This window comes from Microtus pennsylvanicus, chromosome 5 (genome assembly GCF_037038515.1).
Source record: "Microtus pennsylvanicus isolate mMicPen1 chromosome 5, mMicPen1.hap1, whole genome shotgun sequence".
NCBI classification, from domain to species: Eukaryota; Metazoa; Chordata; class Mammalia; order Rodentia; family Cricetidae; genus Microtus; species Microtus pennsylvanicus.
The window spans coordinates 137,129,576-137,150,484 of record NC_134583.1 but is presented as its reverse complement, the minus strand read 5'-3'; the positions used below and the strand labels follow the sequence as shown (position 1 = coordinate 137,150,484).

At 44.1% G+C, this 20,909-nt stretch overlaps 1 protein-coding gene across 3 annotated transcripts in view; it reads left to right on the top strand.

Annotated features, from left to right (window-relative positions):
- The window catches only part of Shtn1 (shootin 1), a 103,412-nt gene that overhangs the window by 24,074 nt on the left and 58,429 nt on the right, over positions 1 to 20,909 (top strand). For all 3 annotated transcript variants that reach the window (XM_075974547.1, XM_075974546.1, XM_075974545.1), the window contains exons 3-6: positions 1,903 to 1,963; positions 11,212 to 11,306; positions 15,985 to 16,153; positions 19,980 to 20,077. In XM_075974547.1, coding sequence (XP_075830662.1) covers positions 1,903 to 1,963; positions 11,212 to 11,306; positions 15,985 to 16,153; positions 19,980 to 20,077 — 423 coding nt within the window. The remainder of the gene's footprint in view (positions 1 to 1,902; positions 1,964 to 11,211; positions 11,307 to 15,984; positions 16,154 to 19,979; positions 20,078 to 20,909) is intronic.

The window sequence follows — 20,909 nt, the reverse complement described above, 5'->3', positions numbered from 1 at the left end:
CAGTGACTGCCAGTTCTATCATAATGTGGTTGCAGAAAATAGAAAGCGAAGCAACACGAAGCCCCCGAGAGAGCGCAGCTGGGCTTGGGAGACAGCTTGTGACTGTGTGGGCAACTAGAGGTTAGCGCGTGCCGGACTCTACAGAATCGTTTCCCCGCACCTTGGGCTGAGATCTGTTATTAACCAGAGTGTCTACCTGGCTCTTAAGAGCAGTTAGCTCTGGCATCAAGTCTTCCCTCTGGGCAGCTGGAACGGGCCTGCCTGTGAAGGCCACGAGTTATTTCTGACCAGGAAATGGGAGACTTGGTGGTGGTTGGTGTGTGCCTAGGCAGTGCTGAGCCCCGTCCCTGTTTACATTCTCATCAAGTTTCAGTGAAAACTGGGCACCTAAGTGGGAACTGGATACGCCTTTAAATGGAATTTTGAGAGGCTCAGCGGGAGATTCAAATGCCTCAAAGTTACAGCATCACCCTGGAGGCCGTCTTGTGATGAAGAGTTTTCTTCAGAGGATTGTGTACTGGCAGAAGAGACTGGGTGAGACGGAGAGTCAACAAGGAAGTGCGCACCAGCTATGCCGCACCGGGTGATCACGCCTGGATCCTCTGGAGGCCTCACGCCTGGATCCTCTGGAGGCCTCTGGTCTCGGCAGAAGTTTGGATTCCATTTGTCTTCTACTGTGCATTGTTGGAGGGGGGTGGGCAGCCTGGGAGGAGTTTGGGGGCGTGTCCAACGCAAACAGGCGTCAGTTACAGAAAGAGGAACATTCCAGAAGCAGCTGGCGGGCAGTGTCCAGGTTGCTGGTTGGTATGTTCTTGTTGCTCTTTCATGTGTTAGAAACGGATTCGAGAATCCAGCGCTCTTGAAGACAACTTTTAATACACTAAAAAAACTGGCAACAACGAGTGTGGTTTATCTGTTAAACTGGAGCTAGGAACTAGGTGGGGCAGGTTGGCTTTTTACAGAGGATGGATTCCCACAGGGAGCCTTAAACATCCCGCCTTCTTTCTGGTGAATATCTTTGGTCCATTGACTCGTTTATGGGAGAGAAGGCTCCGCTAGGATCTGATGGTCAGCTTCTGTGACTCAGCCCTGTGCCCCTGCAGACAGGTGTGTGTGTGTGTGTGTGTGTGTGTGTGTGTGTGTGTGTGTGTGTGTGTAGTATTTTAGGCATGCGAATACCAGGTATCACGCTCTGTCTCCCTCCTCACTCTCCCAGTCTATATGTCTCCATCCTCCCATACCCATCTCTTCCATGGATGCTGAGTGTTTGAATTCAGATCCTCAGGCTTACCTAGCGCTGGGCCGTCTCCCATCTCCTATCCCTGAGACGGCTTTCAGCGCTTGGTGGTTCTTTTGTGGAGCAGGCCGTATGTATTCTCTTAAAGGAGGAATCCGTTTTAACTCAAGGATAGTCCATTGGTCTGCTACCAAGGAGATAATGAGTAGTGATGACTGTTTACCTTATAGAAAGTTCTAGAAGCTCAGCTGGGTACCATGCATGCATCTCTTACTAGGTGAGCAGTACCAATACTGGGGCTGTGGAGAGATTTTTTTTTAGTTATTTTTATTTTTAGTTATGTATTTGTATGTCTTTGTGTGAATGTGTGCATCCTAGTACAGTACCCTGGGAGGCCAGAAGAGGCCACCAGGACCCCGGAGCTGGGGTTTGTCACTTGTGGTCTGCAAGGCATGGGTGCTGGGGACTGAGCCGGGTCCTCTGCTCTTAAGAGCGGTCTGCACTCAGTGGCTGCAAGCGTTGCTCCAGCCCCCAGGGGATGCTGTGTCCAGGGTGGGCGGGAGGAAAAGTACTGGTATGGTGTGTAAGTTTGCTTTTGCTCCTCACCTGGTCACAGCGAAATTTTATTGTGTGAATTTAACGTTTCTTTTTCTTTTTCATTTCAGTGTGACAAAATTAGGCAAGAACGAGATGAAGCTGTTAAAAAACTGGAAGAATTTCAGAAAAGTATGTAAGCATTTCTACTGGAGTAATAATCACTTGACTTTGGGGATTGTATGAGTGGATTGAGACCAAGCTGACTGAAGGTGTCCTGATCATATCAGCAAGAGAAAAACAGTCTCATTTGGGGGGAAAAAAGCTAAAGCAATGGAATAAGTATTAATAATCTATAACTGTCTTATAAAAATTTAAGCTTGTGGTAAGAAAAGTTCGCTATGGAAAAAAAATCAAAGAAAAACAAAATTCATTTGTTACTTAGACTCCTTGAGAAAAGCCAAAGTTAGCATTTTGTATTTTATCCTGTGTGGCCTTTATGAAATATGTGTTTCTATAAAAAGTGCATATTTTAGATTCCGTTTTATAGCCTCCTTCTTTCAGTAAACAGTGTGTCTTTGTGTGTCAGCAGAAGTACAGGTCAGTTCTAATTGTTGTCTTTTTTTAGCCTGTAGTATATAATACACATACAAGTATATAAACATCGTAATGTCCTCTGCCCTTCCCTGCCTTCTAAGGGCCACCCCTTGCCACAGCTGCATCTGCAGTCTGTCATTTCATGGTATTACATTTTTGTTTATACTATATGGATCATGAAATAATATGAATAATGTAACTATATGAAGTATTTATTGGTGCATGCTTGAGGTATCCTTTGTCATATACTTGTATTTATATATATATAACTGTAATTGTTTTCACTACCCTGTGTAGTGTATGAATGTGTTGTGATATCATTTGTCATATACTTGTATTCATATACACAACTGTAATCATTTTCACTACCCTGTAGTGTATGAATGTGTTGTGATATCATTTGTCATATACTTGTATTCATATACACAACTGTAATCATTTTCACTACCCTGTAGTGTATGAATGTGTTGTGATTTGTTATTATTGCATCCTGCACATTTTTGGGCAGCTTGTTGTGCAAACGTTATTAGCAATTACATATAATACATTATCTCTATAGTAATAAGTACTATAACTTTGTTCTCTTGTCATCGTTTCTATTTTAGGGGATGGGGTTTTGAGACAGAGTTTCTCTGTGTAACAGCCCTGGCTGTTCTGGAATTTGCTTTGTAGGCCAGGCTACCTCATCTGCTTGCCTCTGACTCCCGAGTGCTAGGATTAGAGGCATGTGACCATTGCCCTGCTAAATGTTTCTATTTTTTAAAGTAGTGTCAATAATGCTGGTTAGTTTCATAGGTTCGTTCAAGAAAAAGGAATTGTGCCAGGGCATATAGCTACCAACACTTCATTGCGTATTTGTAAGTGTACTCTAGTAGGGGAGATCTTATTTCCATTGTTCTAAATAGAGGATGGAGACGCAGTTGGGTCGTATAGCTCCTGCCTAGCACGTGAGAGGAGTTTTGAGTCCCAGCACTTCAAATCAATCAATTCCTATCAATCTATGGAAGGAGACTATAGGAGACAATGAGTGTGTCCATGACCTCCATGGGACAATGGTTTCGTGAAGGATTTTTTTTATCCCCCACTCATCAAGTCGTGTATATTAATTATATAAACTACTTACTCATCACTTAGACCTCAGTAAAGTGGTTAAGGAACGTGCCAAGAGCAGTTACCATTTTCTGGAGTTTGGGGAGATTGAAAACACTCAGACTGAGTTATATCCTCAGTGAAGCAATAGTAATTTTCTTCCAGATTTTTACTGTTATTATCTGTATGACATAAATCTGTTAATTTATCCACAAAGTCAGGACATAGATGTTCAGATCCCAAAGTGTCATATGCGAATATGTTGTGGGCAAAGAACCAGACGTTGCAAGAAAATAACCCTCTCCCTTGCAAGCTGGACCTTTCTAGATTGTTCTGCAGAGGCTCCAATGTCAGGAGACAGGTACCAACACAGTCAGCCTTCAGCAAGACATTTTACCCCTCTGAAAAATGAAACACCTGTCCGATGCAATGGTTCAACAGCCTGTTTGTCTCATCGTCTCACTACAACAAAGACCATCACAGGGTAATCTCGTGGGTATCACTGTCTGTGGAAGACCAGAGACTAGGGCAGAAACACCGCTTTCCTGTGACCGGGTGAACGGCAGTTGCATTGAATTTTCTCATTCTCTCACGTGGACTGATAGCATCCAAATGAATACACTTGGAAAGAGCAAGCCCATGGTATTGTGGCTAGTTAGCGTGCTTGAATTATTGATAGCGGAGTCGTGTGCTGTGTGAAGTGGCCTGGCTCAGGTTTCTTAGGCTTCAGTTTGCACAGCATGTTTTGATACAGGTAGGCGGTAGGTATTTGCCTCCTGTATTCAGCAAGAACGAAAACAACTTCCCCCACATTGCTTTCACCTACCACGTCCCTTCAAAAGTGGCTTTTCCTCTAAAGACGCTGATCGTTCTAGGAGCAACTCAGATTAGGACCTGAAAGGATGCATTGAAATGCTAACACAATAGTCGCTATTGTTAGATGCGTTTAATTTTTACTTTTATTAAGCCTGGTTAGTTAAAGTCCGAATGGCAGGAAGTCAGAATGTGAATTCTCTAAAGATTATGTTTGTACACTAATTGTGAGTGTGTGTATGCATGTGGAGGTCAGAGGTCAACCTGTGGGTGTCGGTTCTCTTGACCATGTGGGTTCCAGGATCAAACTCAGGTCATCAAGATTAGTGGCAAGTTCCTTTACCTACTGAGCAATTCTGCTGGCCCAAAATGTGATTTCTATTTTTTTCTCTCTCTCTTTTCATTTTTGTATTTTGTTTGTTTGTTTGTTTTTTGAGACAGGGTTTCTCTGTAGCTTTGGAGCCTTGTCCTGGAACTCACTCTTGTAGACCAGGCTGGTCTCATACTCACAGAGATTCACCCGCCTCTGCCTCCTGAGTGCTGGGATTAAAGGCGTGCACCGCCATCACCCAGCCAATTTCTAATATTTTTCTCTCCATTTTTCAAGACATGGTTTCTCAGGGTTTCTTGGCTATCCTACTACTCACTTTGTAGACCACACTGGCCTCGAACTCACAGAGATCTTCCTGCCTCTTCTTCCCAAGCACTGGGATCAGAGGCGCATGCCACCACCCAGCTAAATGTGAATTCTTTACTCAGTCTTAAAGAGAGAATGGGAATAGTAGAGTTTTATTTCTGGAGGGCTAAGGATGTGTCTCTGTTGGTAAAGTGCTTGCCTAGAATGCTCCAAGTTGTAGATTTTATTCTTTGATGCCACGTAAAAATGAGGCCTGGTCGTGCAGGCCTGTAATCCCCACCCTCAGGGAGGCAGAGGGACTGGAAGTTCAAGGTCATCCTTGGGTTGAGTTTGAAGCCCTTCTATTTCAAGACCCGACCTCAAAACAAAGGAAAATTTTATTTTTTTAAAAGTTGAATTTGAGGTAAATAGTTCATGGCTTTGAACAGACTTTGAGATTTCGAAGAGAACATTAAAGATTTCTTCAGTGTGGGCTCTATTGGTCATGAGCCCATGTGGCCTTGAACAAGTTTCTGCATTAGTAAATTTGGGGTGAATTACTAAATTTGAGTGAAAAAGAAAATATACATAAAAGAGCTCACCCCTGCTGATGACGGCACACATCTTTAATATCAACACGAAGGATGCGGAGGACAGCCTGGTCTACAGAGCAAGTTCCAGGACAACCAGGGCTACAGAGAAACTCTCATTCCAAAACAAAACAAAGCAAAACAAAAACCAAAAAGGAAAGAGCTCGCCCTGCGAGCTGGGATATAATAGGTGCTCAAAAAATGCCACTTGCTGCCCTGGCATCCAGCCTCTGACGTCATCAGACTGCAAGGTCGATGCTCGCCCCCTGAACGTGGAGCTCCTGCGGCTGTACGGGTTTGCTTGGCTGCCCTGAAATGTCTGTCACGCTTACCCACCAGGTCTGCCTCCTGAGGACGCCAGGCGAGGGCTCTGCCAGGGCCCAGGCTTCCTCAGCCTGGCTTGGCTTTCCTTTCCTAGGGTAACTACAACTCTGGTCATGGCTTCATGTTGTTCTTGGCCTTCTGCCAGTTCATCCTGAGCCTGTCTCTGAGTTTCTCCACACAAAGAGGGAAGCCATGTGCCCACAGTAAAGTCCCTTCATATGCTGTAGTGATAGACCCTGGGCTGTGTTTAAGGCTGCCCGTGTTTTTCTGCATGGGTTCTTCCTTGGTTCTTCTCATGCCACGTGAGAGCTTGTCTGGGAGCCAAGCATGTTTCTCAGCTGGGAGAACACTTGGCTTGTATGCAGGAGACCCTGGGTTTGATCCCTGAAACTATACGAATCAGGTGTGGTGTGCAGGTCTGTCATCACCTCAGCATTTAGGAGGCAGAAGCAGCTGCAGCAGAAGTTCAAGTTCATCTTTGGCTACACAATGAGTCTGAGATCTCATCTAAAAACAAAACAGAATGGAACAACATTGACAGCAAAAGCCCACTGCTTGTAGCAACAACAACAACAATAACAAAAATCTTTTTTAAACAATCTGGTACTGAAGAAAAGAGTATATTCAGGGCCTGTACTTCAAAGAGCCTGCGGGTTGCTCTGTTGTGGAAAGGACTTACTGAAGCAACAAGATCTTCGGAGTTGACAGTCTCAACTGTAACATGTTTTAGAAGGACCACGGAAAATGGAGTGTCCTAGAATGGATTTGAGGGGGCCTTATCGGTCAGCGCTGCACTGAGAAAGGATTACTTTACCCCTGGGTCCCAGTGTTCTCAGATAAAATGCCAGGATTGCATCTACTTTGTAGGGATGTTTCTGAGAACTCATGGGAACACACATCCTAGGACAAGGCTAGACACAGGCCTGGTAAATGATAAGCAGTTCTGTAGCAGATCCGGCATCCATCTTCAGCTTTTCAAACCAAAGGGCCTACTTTGTAGGTAGTGTTGTTCAAAGTGCAAGAGAACCAGACATACATGAACTCAAATCCATGTTTTACAGCCGGATGTGGTGATGCATGCCTGTAATTCCATCGCTCACAGCACAGACGAGACCATAGCCATGACTGAGACTTGTCTGGTCTAAAGAGCAAATTCTGAGACTTTATTAAAAAAAAAATAAAATCCCATTTTAATAAAGTACATGTTTCGTAAAAGACGAGAATTTGTTAAGTAGACCCCCAAGCCCTACAGTGTGATGTATTCTCTGGTGCTGTATGTAAGAGTGCAGTATTCTGAAGTCATAGATGAAGAGACATGAACTTTGTTAATTCAACCAGAATGGTAGAAATAACAGCCAGTGTACCTTTGTTATACATGTGAGTTCTTAAGCCTTAATTTTATTGAGTTTCATTTATTTTTGAGGTGAGGTCTCATGTATCTCACTCTGGCCTTGAACTCCTCATAGATGAGAATGACCTTGAACTTCTGGGCTTTCTACCCCACGAGAGACAGGATTACATTGGGTGCCGTTTTCCCAGAGATGCTGGAGTTGGGATCCAGGACTTCCTGTATGCTAGGAAACACTCTATCCATGGAGCTACATCCCCAGACCTTAAAGGCTTTTCTTAGGAAATTTTTCAAAGCCATAGAAAAATGAGAAGATAGCACCATGAGCCCCTTCTGTATCCACGACCCAGCTGGTACCATCTCAAGTCCTTGTTGCTCACGCGCTCACCTGACTGAGTGCATACAATGAAGCCAGTGTTAGTCTTTGTATTGCTTTAAAATTTGCTGACAATGAATAGCTTACTATGAATTTTTGTTTGCTTCGAAAGCATAATTACAACCTTAGGGCCCCTTTCCTATCTATCTTTCTCTTTATTTTTCTTTCTTCTTCTTCTTCTTTTTTTTTTTTCCTGAGACAGGCTCTCACTGTGTAGTCCTAGCCGACCTGGAACATACTGTGTAGACCTGGCTGGCCTAAACTCAGAGATCAGCCTGCATCTGCCTCCTGACTGCTGGAGTTGAAGATGTCTATCACTGGTCCCTGCTGGCCTAGTTTTTCTTTATTAAACATTGTATTATACAAAAATGGAATATCATAGGTGAAGTATCCGATAGTCATAGATAAAAGTTCCAATTATTAAATGAATAGCTAAAGATTTTTTTTAAAGGATTCTTAGAAAAGGACAAATAAGGCCAGGCCAGATTGCTCAGTGGATGAAGGTGCCTGCCCGCCTCCAAGCCCAATGACCTGAGTTCAATTCCCGGGACCTCCATGGCAGAAGGAGAGAGCCAACTGCAGCAGGTTGTTCTCTGACCTCCACACTGTGCTGTGGTTGCACACACACAAACATACACACATATATATATAACAAAATTAAAACAAAAGCACAAAGTCAGAACTACTTCTGTTTTCTGTCATGCGGCCTGAGATTTGGATTTGGAAAGGATGCCCTCCCTTTAATAGATATAAATGGCCCTTGTTGCATATTCTCTGAACCAGGGATACAATTGATAAACAGATCTCTGTGCTGTCAGTTTGCATTAAGGGGAGTTTCTGAAACTAAAAATTGTGGTACAGTTTAAAATGTGCTGCTGCTCCCTCCCTGGGAGAGGGATGCCCCTCCCCCGCCAGACAGAGTGGACCCGGTGTCTGAAGAAGCAAGGTAAACCACAGGACAGCGTTTTACAAAATGTTCAGAAAATACGGGCTGCTCCTCCTTGTTATGTTTTGCTAGGCCTAAGCCTCTCGACTGCAGAATGATTTTTTTCCTTACTTTCATGAGCAAGAATGTTATTGAATAAAAAGTCAAATTCCTATGAAAAATGCAGAGTGTTTATGTTTTTGTTATGAGACTAGAAATACCAGATTGTGGCAGGAGATGTCAAGTAGTTAAGGCTAAAAAAATTCAAAGTAATATTTGATGTTGTAAAAATTGTATAGGTTTCTTTTCTCTTTCCTTCACATTTTTTGAAGAACCTACCTTGTAAACATAGTGATAAAATGCCAGGAATATTAGGATTTTAAGGAAATAATAGAGCCTATTATTTAAACTACAATATAAAAGGCAATTACATTGATGAAGAGCTACATGGGCTTTGTGTGTGTGAATAAACTTGGCCCGTGTTCAGCTTCTATTTGTTTCTCTGGTATAAACACATATTGTGTGTGATTCCAGTTTAATGGGGACCCGTTTGTATGCCAAGCAGCTGCATTTTAGGACCTATTGCGTGATTTCATAGCTCTCTGGAAATTGGTTCTATTCAGGACAGGAGATAGAAGAGGACAAGGGGGGTAGTGTGAGGGGGGGAGCTTCAACACACAATCATTTCTTTTCAATTGGAGCCAGAAAGGTTGATGGCAACATGACCATTGTGTTATAATGATAAGACCACTAAGGCCTCTGTACCTCTCATCACGGCTTTCACTCCAGAGCAGATACAATTTAATTCACTGCTCCGTCAGCAATGCTGACACCATTATGCCGTCTGTCTCCACAGTTATAATCACTGTCCTCTGAGAAATGCGGCTGAAATGATCTTGAGCAGTCAAAGAAACTCTCAATTAAGGCTGCCACTTCCAATGTGTCAGATTGTGTCTTATGCACTTGGTACAATTTTCACCTCCAATCCTGTTTATTTACAATGTCTACCAGTAATTACGCTTAACGTGTCATTTAGTGAGGGGGGCCCCTGCCAAGCCAATTGTTGGGTGCTGCAGCACCATTGAGTGGGAGTTTCTCGAAGTCAATGCCATCAGCAGCTTTTAGGCCCCGATGGGATGCGGTAGTCGCGTTGATAATGCAAGTATCGCGCTCATCAAGTCATAATTAGATGCCACTCAAATGTGCCACTTGTAATAACAGTGTTGATTCATGTTTTTCTCGGTGACTGCAACTACTAATTAGTTAAGTGGTTTTTGGTTGGCCCGCATTTGCAACAGATTATTACCCCTGAAAAAATGTCAAGGTTAGAGATGTTTCTGGCCATTTAGTTTTGCTTTATGAATTTGAATATTAACATAATAAGAACTTTGGACAGACTTAGGAAGCAATACATTTTTTTGTATTTAATTTAGAAAGAAAAAATTTTCCCCCTGAGTTTAATCATAATTGCAGGTTAATTAAGCTTAAATGAAGCGAAAGTAATCTGTCTTTGTGTTAGATGAGCCCAGGGCTCTTTGCTAACTTTGTTGGGTTTCACATTTGGGTGTCCTTTAATTTTTTTTTCTCCTTATGCCAAACAAATGGAAGTCAGTCTACATATGTAGAGTTAGGGTTGAGATTCTGAGATTTTTTTTTTCTTCTGACTAGAAATGTGGGTGGGAAAATTCACATTTTTTTTCTTGCTTAATCTTCACAATATCATTCCAGGTCTGAATTAACATGTCTTTAAATCTCAATTTGCATAAAGCAGCAACCAAAAAAATCTAAAGATTAAAATAAATTTCAAGTGTTGGCAAAATACCAAGTAAAATTTGATTTTTCTTCTTCTCCTAATGGTACTTTATTTTGCGATAAAAAATTTATGAGTACCTGTTTTCTCATCACATGACTGATAAGTGTTGACGCTACACTTTTCTGACCTGTAGTTGAAGAAATAACAGGAACTTTTTGTCATTATTGAAGATGAACATCACAACACTTAGCCAGTCATCCATGTTACTAAGCAGCTCATTTTTCATATTAGACCCACAAGTTTTGTCTAGACTGACCAAAAGCTACCATAGTGTCACTTTTTATTTATGGGAGCTTCTTTTGTTTACTTGAGTACATGTTTATTGCCATGGAAACAGCAGCATAAGAAACAAACACTTTAAGAGGCAGGAGAGCCAGCTCAGTCAAGGTAACACACTTGCTGGGCAAGCACGAGGACCCACGTTTGATCTCCAGCACCCCACAAAAAGCCAGGTGTGGTGGTATGTGCCTGTAATCTCAGCGCTGGGGAGACAGCGACAAGGATCTCCCCTCCATTCACCAGACAGAGAACCTCACTCAATCAGCAAGCCCCAGGCCAGTGGGACACCCTGCACACCCTGCTTTATGAAAACAGGGTGGATAACGTTGAGGAATGAATCCTAAAATTGGCCTGTGGCTTTCACATGCATGTACACACATATACACACAGATGAGAGAGACAGACATTCAGATGTCTGTCTTTTAAAGACAAAGTCTTATAAAATTTTACGTATGTAATAGTTGAAGTTTGTACTCTGTGTGTTTTTCTTTCTACATACATACATTAGATGAGATTTAGTCAAAGGCGGCTTCTGAGGAACTTTTAATCATGGCCAAAGGTCTAGCTTTGGGAAGAATTGAAGCATTCTTGGTCATGGGGCAGTGTGTGGGCTTCTGGAATAGTTGACTAATCTTTGAATGCTGAGCCTCTTTTTCCTCTTCATTCCTAGTTTCTCACATGGTCATAGAGGAAGTGAATTTCATGCAGAACCATCTTGAGATAGAGAAGACATGTCGGGAGAGTGCAGAAGCCTTGGCAACAAAGGTGAGCTGTGTAAGCCAGAGTTGCGCTTGTTGGTCTTCTAAGGAGCTGCGTTTCTCCTGCTCTGTTTCTAATTCTCTGCCCACTCGTGCTCTGAGAGGGAGGCGTAAAGTCCCAGATCCTGCAGCATGATTCTGTAAGCATCTGCCTGCATAGAAGCCCTTTTCTGATTATAAAAGCAGACTCTGTGTGTGTTTGTGTATGTGTTGTGTGTATGTGGGTGCTTGTGAGTATATGTTTTATGTGTGTGTATTTGTGTGTGTGTGCTTGTGTGTGTCTGTGTGTGGGTGTTTGTGTCTGTAGTGTGGGTGGGTGCTTGTGTGTTGTGTGTGTGTGTTTGTGTGTGGGGGTGCTTGTGTGTGTGTTTGTGTGTGGGGTGCTTGTGTGTGTTTTGTGTGTGTGCGTGCATGTGTGTATGGGTATGTGTGTGTGTTGTGTGTATGTTTGTATGGATAGCTGCTTGTGTGTATGTGTGTGTGTGTTTTGTGTGTGTGTGTGTTCTCAGCACTGTGCCCATCTGACCTGGGAGGAGCAGTCCGTGGGGCAGACTGCTAGGCTAGCCTTTCCCACCACCTAGCCATGTGGTTACACGGCTGCACGGACCTGGTGCTGCACACACAGCTCTGGGCATTTTCTGCTGGAGTCTGATGAGAGAGTCAGCCTGAGCCTTCCATTTCAGGTGGTTATTTGTGAAAGCAGAGGGAGGGCATGTGGAAGGTGACCTCCATTGCGCCACTGATTGCCTCTGGCTGATGATTTTACCAAGTGTGTAATTTTCTATATTCTGTCTCATCAGAATTACATTATTATTAAAGAATGTTTTTATCTCTGTCTTATGTATTTTGGGTAAAAAGCATCCATCAGAAAATGGATTACAGCAATTTCCAACCAAATTTCATTAGTGATGCTGGTTGTGTCCCCCACCCCCCACTCCCATACCACTCACCTCCGAAGAAATACTTTGGATGTGACTGAAGTCCTGCTACTGATAAATAAATAAATAAATGTATCTAATTTGTATGCATTAGCAGTGTGCTTGCTAACGGTATCTGCTTAATTGTTTGCATAGTGACCTGTACTAGGATCCATAAGATACTGAATCAGAGCGTAACAAGGACCATGAATCTCCCTGTGCAACTTCTTTCCTGGTACTGGTCTAATGCATGCATAGTATTATGGGTCGCTGCTTTGAAAACACGGATAGAATGGGCACGTTTACATCGCTTTCAATCTCCCTAGCACTTCAGTCCCTGATCCTGGGTGCTCTTTTCATTCCTGTACTGCTTCTGGGATGAGCAGAGACACAATGTATTTGGATGAGGTTGATTTCCCCGAATCTTCTCCGTGCCCAAGGGTGTCTCTGTGTTACATACATCCAGATGAGTATACCCCTGCCTCTTAGGACTGGCAGGGTGTATGGAAAGCAGGAGCTTCGGGTCAGCATGTGCATACTTGTCTCATTTCTAGGTGCATCATTTGGGGCATATGATACTCTGAGCAGGCTAGCTCTGCTCTCTGGTCATCCCTTCTGGGTGACAAGGTGGACAGAGGTTACAACATTTACGGTGTAACTTCTTCAAGATGCTCTGAAATTGTTGGTCCAAACATAGCCTTCTTTAAACATTATTTTTCCCTTTTGTATTCTGTGTGTTTGCATATGTATCTGTGTATATGCTTATATGGGTATGTGTGTGTATATATGTGTGTGTGTGTGTACCCGTGTGTGTGTGTACCTGTGTGGGTGCAGGTATGCCTGTGCACGTGTGTCTGTGTATATGTTTATATAGGTGTGTGTGTGTGTATGTGTGTGTGTGTACCCGTGTGTGTGTGTACCCATGTGGGTGCAGGTATGCCTGTGCACATGTGTCTGTGTATATGTTTATATAGGTGTGTGTGTACCCGTGTGTGTGTGTATATGTGTGTGTGTGTACCCGTGTGTGTGTGTACCGTGTAGGTGCAGGCATGCCTGTGCACATGTGTCTGTGTATATGTTTATATAGGTGTGTGTGTGTGTATATGTGTGTGTGTGTACCCGTGTGTGTGTGTACCGTGTGGGTGCAGGCATGCCTGTGCACATGTGTCTGTGTATATGTTTATATAGGTGTGTGTGTGTACCCGTGTGTGTGTGTATATGTGTGTGTGTACCCGTGTGTGTGTGTACCGTGTGGGTGCAGGCATGCCTGTGCACATGTGTCTGTAACCCAGGGGTCAACTTTGAGCATTAGAGCATTTCCCTCTGTCACTTTTGGTCTCTCACGGAACCCGGAGCTGTTTTAGCTGCGCTGGCTGGCCTGCAAGTCTCCACCTGCGTGTCTCCACCTCCCCAGCACTGGAGTCAGTCACGTTCCACTCTACCCACTGTGTTACACATGTGCTGAGGACCAGAACTCCATTCTTTATGCGTTTACTGCTAGCACTTCCCAGCAAGCCTCTTGTTTTAACAAGTGACTTTGGTGAGAGGCTTCATCCCTGTGAGCTATAACTGTCTTTCTTCAAACGTCAGGGCTTTCTTAGGACTGTTCCATGGCGAGTTGTGGTGTAGGCATTAGTAGGTTGCAAAGCCTCCAGGTGACAAGTGGTTTATGTCTGCTCATCCGTCACTGTGCTCTCTGCCCCTAAGCCTCATCTTATAATGGGCCCCTTAGTGCACGACATTCTGATCCATAAGAAGTCTTTTCTAAAGTAAACACGTAGTTTGTTTTTGAGGATCTGTGACGAACTCTTGGGACCCGAAGAAAGAAAATTAAAAATGGAGCTAAGGGCCTAGAGTGATGACTCAGTGGTTAAGAGTGTGCTGCTCTTCCAGAGGACCCAAGTTCAACTCCCAGCACCCATATAGGCAGTTCATATAGAATCCCAGCTGCGGGGGGATTTATGGGAACATGTGTTCTCTGCACATACCCTCTAGAAACATACACACAAAATTAAAAAAATAAAATAAAAAGAAAAGTTTTTGTTGCTGTTGTTGCTTTTTCTTTGTTTAATTTTTTTTCTCAAGACAGGGTTTGTCTGTGTAGTCCTGGCTGTCCTGGAACTCACTCTGTAGACCAGGCTTGCCTTGAACTCACAAAGATCCACTTGCCTCCACGTCCTGAGTATCGGGATTAAAGGTGTGCACCACCACCTGGCCAAATGGGACATTCTTATGGTACAATTTGACCTCGTCAATCTCTTACAAGTGTGGCTCCTCTGTTTTGCTAAGGTATGCAGGCGACGTTGGTAAGTGACCCTGTATTTGAAGCTGTCTGACCCACATCTATTTAGTTACCCCCTTCTTTGTGCACTGTGCCCAGTGTAACCACTGTGTAAACTTCTATATAGTAGCGAGTTCAGCTAGTGTGGGGTGAAGGCAGGTTTACTTTTGCCTTGGGATTTAGAGAATTTCAAATGAGTACACAGGATCACCTCTACAACCAGACCAATGATGATGCTGGGATCTGTTCCCTAAAATGCATGAATTTGGACTCCTCAAATGTCCATGTATAATCCCTGAGATTTCATTTGTTTAAATCTTGTATTTTTCTTTCAGAGGATGAGAGTGCTCTGGGGCTCTGGGCTCCCTGCCTCTCTCTGCGGATTGCTTGCTTTAGGATTTTACTGTAGGATCCCTTCTGCCCTCAGTCCTGTAGTGAAGGGTGGCTGGCGTCACCTCTCATGGTCAGACATACAGAAACTCTTTTTTTTTTACCTCCAGCATTCATATTTCTAGAGAAAAGATCTGATTGGCTAACTGTGGGTTGTGTGTACTACTTCTGGTTTATTAGCCGTGGCCAATGACATTGTCTTCCCACAGAAACCAGGTGAACATAAAGGAAGGGGAGCTGGGAAAACAGACCTGTATTCGATATTCTCAGCACGATATCAAATAGAAAATTTGCTTGAAATAAAGTGATTTATATTAAGACTATTAGGAGCTAGAAATTCTGGTACTTTATCTAAATTCCTTATGTTTCTTTCTTCTTCATTTGTGTGTGCGTGTGTGTGTGTATGTGTTCTATGAGTGTGGCTGTACTCACGCCATAGCCTGCATGTGTAGTGTGTGTGTGTATGTGTGTGTGTATGTGTTCTATGAACATGGCTGTACTCACACCATAGCCTGCATGTGTGTGTGCGTGTACGTGTGTGTGTGTATGTGTGTATGTGTTCTATGAACATGGCTGTACTCACGCCATAGCCTGCATGTGTGTGTGTGCGTGTACGTGTGTGTGTGTATGTGTGTATGTGTTCTATGAACGTGGCTGTACTCACACTATAGCCTGCATGTGTATGTCAGAGGACAATTTTTGGGAACTGGTTCCCTTTGTTTTTACCATGAGTTCTGGGCATGAACCGTAAAGGCCAGAAGAGGCTATCCGACCCCTGCAGCTGGGTACAGGTTCTCAGGTTTAAGAACTTTTACCCCCGACTCTCTCCAGCCCCCTTTGTATTTCTTAATGTTTAAAACCAGCATTTCCACTCACTGCCACTGTAATCCAGGAATGAGACCTCACTTAAAGGAATAAACTTAATATTAAAACATGTAAGTAATTTATTTATTGACTGAATTTACCTGTTACATCCTATGTGAATGTCAATGCATATGTAGCACAAAAAACACACTTAGTTCATTTATTGTTTACAAATCCAAGATACTCATTTGATGACTGGTAAAATCACCATTCTTTTCTATTTCATTTTTTAGCTAAACAAAGAGAATAAAACACTGAAAAGAATCAGCATGTTATACATGGCCAAACTGGGACCAGACGTCATAACAGAAGAGATCAACATTGACGATGACGACCCTGCCACCGACACGGACGGTGCAGTCGAGACTTGTGTGTCGGTTCAGTGCCAGAAACAAATCAAAGGTGGGATTCCGCTGTTTCTGCCAGACAGGGCTTCAGGTCTCTGACGGCACAGCAGACTCTCAGGAGGAGTTTTGAGAACACATGGGGCTGGGGAGATGGCTCAGTGGGTCAGAGCACTTGCTAAGCAAGCATGAGGAGCCAAGTTCAAATTCCCAGCATCCATGTAAGAGCCTGCATAGATGTACATGCCTGTAATACCAGAACTGGGAGGTGTGGCCACAGGAGGATAACTGGGACTTGCTAGCCAGCCAGTCTGGCTAGGACAGCAGCGAGCTGCAGGCTTCCAGGCTTGACACAGGCCCTGTTTGGGAGGGATGAGGCCTAGAATGAGAGGGCAGGGCAAACTGACTTCCTCCTTGGCCTTTATACACGCATGAGCACACATACATCGTGCACATACCCTGGAAGAATTTTTGAGAGTACTGTTGGCTGGGTCCTACACCAAAACTTCTGACTTAATTAGCCAGGGAAGCCAGGAGAGCTGAGTAAGAGTGTTGTTCCTCTCTTGCTTGGTGGGTTGCTTTCATGTATGGAATGAGGCTCCCTCAAAAGTGTGGCCTGGCTGGAAATGGGAGTCTCTGTAACTTTAAGAACTTGAATCATGACTTCATTTTCATTTTTAAAATTTATTTTATATATATGAGTTTTTCACCTGCATGTATGTGTGTGTACCATGTGTGTAGTGTTATGACACACTATGGTTGAAGCTTTCTCTCACTTTGCTGACGGTATAGCCGGGAATATGGGGAGAGTGTATCATGTGTAAAGGGCAAAATTCAATGCCCAGCACCGAAGTGTGTGAGTGTGTGTGTGAGTGTGTGTGTGTGTGTGAGAGAGAGAGAGTGTGTGTGTGTGAGTATGTGTGTGTGTGAGAGAGAGAGAGTGTGTGTGTGCGTGAGAGAGAGAGAGAGAGAGTGTGTGTGTGTGTGTGAGAGAGAGAGAGAGAGAGAGAGAGTGTGTGTGTGTGAGTGTGTGTGTGTGCGAGAGAGAGAGAGTGTGTGTGTGTGTGTGTGCGAGAGAGAGAGTGTGTGTGTGCGTGAGAGAGAGAGAGAGAGTGTGTGTGTGTGTGAGAGAGAGAGAGAGAGTGTGTGTGTGTGTGAGTGTGTGTGTGCGAGAGAGAGAGTGTGTGTGTGTGTGTGCGAGAGAGAGAGTGTGTGAGTATGTGTGTGTGAGAGAGAGAGAATGTGTGTGTGTGTGTGCGAGAGAGAGAGTGTGTGTGTGTGTGTGTGCGAGAGAGAGAGAGAGAGAGTGTGTGTGTGAGTATGTGTGTGTGTGTGAGAGAGAGAGAGAGAGAGAGTGTGTGTGTGAGAGAGAGAATGTGTGTGTGCGTGAGAGAGAGAGAGAGAGAGAATGTGTGTGTGCGTGAGAGAGAGAGAATGTGTGTGTGTGTGTGTGTGCGAGAAAGAGAGAGTGTGTGTGTGTGTGTGTGTGTGTGAGAGAGAGAGAGAGAGAGAGAGAGAGAGAGAGAGAGAGAGAGAAGAGAGAGAGAGAGAGTTATTTGGGTCTCTGTTGTAATCATGGAAAGAGATCTTTTGTTAAGATGCTGGAAAACAGGTGCCCAATTCAATAGCTCACATGCGGCTCAGTACATGTTTAGAAGTCGGACTTATTATTTCGCAGGGAGACAGAATTTCAGATGGAAGTGTAAGGAGGAGAGGACGCTCCCTGACTTCACTGGGCTCCTCAACTTCTTACATTAAGACGAAATAGAGTGCAATGGTTGGGAGAGGGGTGTCAAGGCCTCCCTCTGTCCATTGTTCTCCCTTCTTAGTCTTGGACAATATGGCCTCATGTTCTTTCTCTGGAATTAGTCAGCTGCTGGAGAGAGCGACTTAGAACTGAGTTCATGAAAAAAAAAATAAGTAATGATGTAATGGGTTTCTTGTAGCACACTGTCACTAAATCGGATAATAATGATGAAGGAGAACGCCCATAACTCTGGACAGGAAATTGCTTGCTTATGTTTCTGTCTTCAGCCCAGCGGTGTGTACCATGCTGCGCACCGTTAATCCCGGCACTCGGGAGGCAGAGGCAGGAAGGTCTCTGTGAGTTTGAACCAGCCTGGTCTACAAAGCAAGCTCCAGGACAGTCAAGACTGTTATACAAAGAAGCCCTGTCTCAAAAACAAAACAAAACAAAATAAAACAAAAAGATTTCTGTTTTCCCAAACCCTGAATCCTAGGTTACCTATGCAGCTGTCTGTTGATGCTGTGGGTTTTGATCCCTTTGGGGGTCAAATGACCCTTTCACAGGGGTCACCTAAGACCATTGGAAAACAGTAGCAAAATTACAGTTATGAAGTAGCAATGGAAATGATTTTATGGTTGGGAGTCACCACAACACAAGAAATTGTGTTCAAGGGTCACAGCCTTAGGAGGGTTGAGAACCACTGCCTGTGGCCATCGAGAAACGGAAGAGAATTTGATGTAGTTTGTCTCTGCTGAAAGCCTAAGTTTTTTCATTTTTTAAAATGTCAGGTAGTCTTTTAGATTGTGAGTTTTTGATAAATTGCAAAGAAAACTCACTTTGGTCCCTTTAACATAGTGAGATTATTGAGACTATGCTGTGTGAGTTACTATGTGGCTGGGGTGGGATTCCATGTGGCATTTCCATTGTCCCTTGGGTTTTATTTCCCTTAAATTAATTCTTAACCTTGACCACAAACTGCATTCTCAGTTCTTTTGACCAGATCCCTATCTTCTCTTAAAACTAAACTTATTTCAGGTGCAGCCATTATGGAAATCAGTACAGAGGTTTCCCAAAATAAAAACTAAAAAGATAAAGGAGAGCAACCAGGCGACCCAGCCACGCACATACCCGAAGGGCCCTGCATCCGTTACGGAGACGGGCACATCTGTGTCTACTGCTGCTGTAACCACAGCAGCCAGGAACAAGAAGTAGCTGTCCATCTTTGGATGAACAGAATGTGGCAATGGGGTAATGGGACTTTATGCAGCTGTAAGGGAAAGTGATGCCGATATGACCTTGGGGTAAAGTGCTCTCTCCTCCAGGGTGATGGCCTGAGATGGGATCTAACCCATGTCAGGATTGACAGTGTAGCGTATGTCTGTAATCCCAGCACTCCTAGGACACGAGAGTCAGAGGCAGGTGGCCTGCTCAGAGGTAAACGGCAACCAACCTCAGCTCAAACAGGTTGGAAGGTGGCTAACCTACGCCCTGAGCTGTACCTGCTTCTGCATGTGTGTTAGCGTGTGTATACTCGCAGTCACGTGTGTTAGCGTGTGTATACTCGCAGTCACGTGTGTGTTAGTGTGTGTATACTCGCAGTCACATGTGTGTTAGCGTGTGTATACTCGCAGTCACATGTGTGTTAGCGTGTGTATACTCGCAGTCACGTGTGTGTTAGCGTGTGTATACTTGCAGTCACATACATGAATGTGCACACACATGTGCACACAATAGAAAGGAAAATGGAATTATGGATGGTAGAAAAAGAGCGGAACTGGAAATATTATTTTAAATGAGGTAACTAAGGCTCGAAAAGACAAATGCCATGCATTCTGACTTGTTTTTAGATTCTAGCATCTCATTCTCTCTTTGTGTGCTTGTAAGGAGATGAAGGTAAGAAGGTGGCATGAAGTTAGACAGAGGTTCGTGATGGGGAAAAAATGGTGTCTTAAGCAGTGTGGATGCTGAAAGACTTAAGGGGGCTGAAGGGAACAAGTGGGGAGTAGAGAGGCATGTGTTGGGGTGGAGAATGAATCAAAACAAAAGATGAATGAAAATGCCACAAGGAAGCCTGTTACTTTGCCAATTAAAAAGCAAAATGAAGTTTATTTTAAATTTCCTTCCTTTAAAATGGCAGAACTCCGAGATCAAATTGTGTCTGTCCAAGAAGAAAAGAAGGTGCTAGCCATTGAACTGGAAAATCTCAAGAGCAAACTTGTGGAGGCGATGGAGGAAGTAGGTACCTCAGGCCTGGGAGGCCAAGTCCTTGGTCTTTGAACTGTCAGCAGCTTCAGGGTTGCCTAAGTTACAAACTTGCTGCTGAGAGCTAACTTTTGATACTGGCGCATGGGTTTGTCAGCTTCCCTTCCCTCCCCTCTTTCAGTCATTCAGACCATGAACACACATCACCCCCTAGCTCAGCCAATCAGACTGTAAGGCAGCCCTGGTGTGCGGGGTCACATGTTGTCACCCACTCTGTCTGGTGAGAGGCAGGTTTGTAGAAAGGTGACTCCTGTCACAGGTCACAAGCGCTGTTACCCTGGTGAAGAAAGCCGAGGGTAGAGAGTTCAGTGGACAGACAGCTTAGTGGGGGCGGACCCCTGCTGTGTGTCCTTCCTGCAGAATGCCTAGAGGAGAGGCTCAAGGGTGATTTGGGAGAACCTTGTTATCTTGCTTTTTATCACGCTTTTATCTGTGCACAAGCTGAGGGCTGCTCAATTACTCAATCTTACCTGTAATGAGGCTTCAAGGCTCTGCCTTCACAACCTTGATTTAACCTGTGTCCAAGGGTCTCTGACTACATAGTCCTGAGTTTCCCAACCAGTGTGTGCCAGCATCCTGGCAGCCCCAGGTGTCTTGAGTGGCCCATGAGTGAGCAGTCTCACCTGGTTGGCTCCCTTACTGCACACACTGTCAACTCCCTGAGGACTGTCACACACAAAGGCTGGGCAGCCATGTCCTCCAGCCTCCCTACTCAAACTGTTCTTGCTTTGTTTCACCCAAACAGAGTAATAATGGGGAAAGGAGGGCAATCTTAGGAGGGATTTCCCTGTTGGACATTGTATGC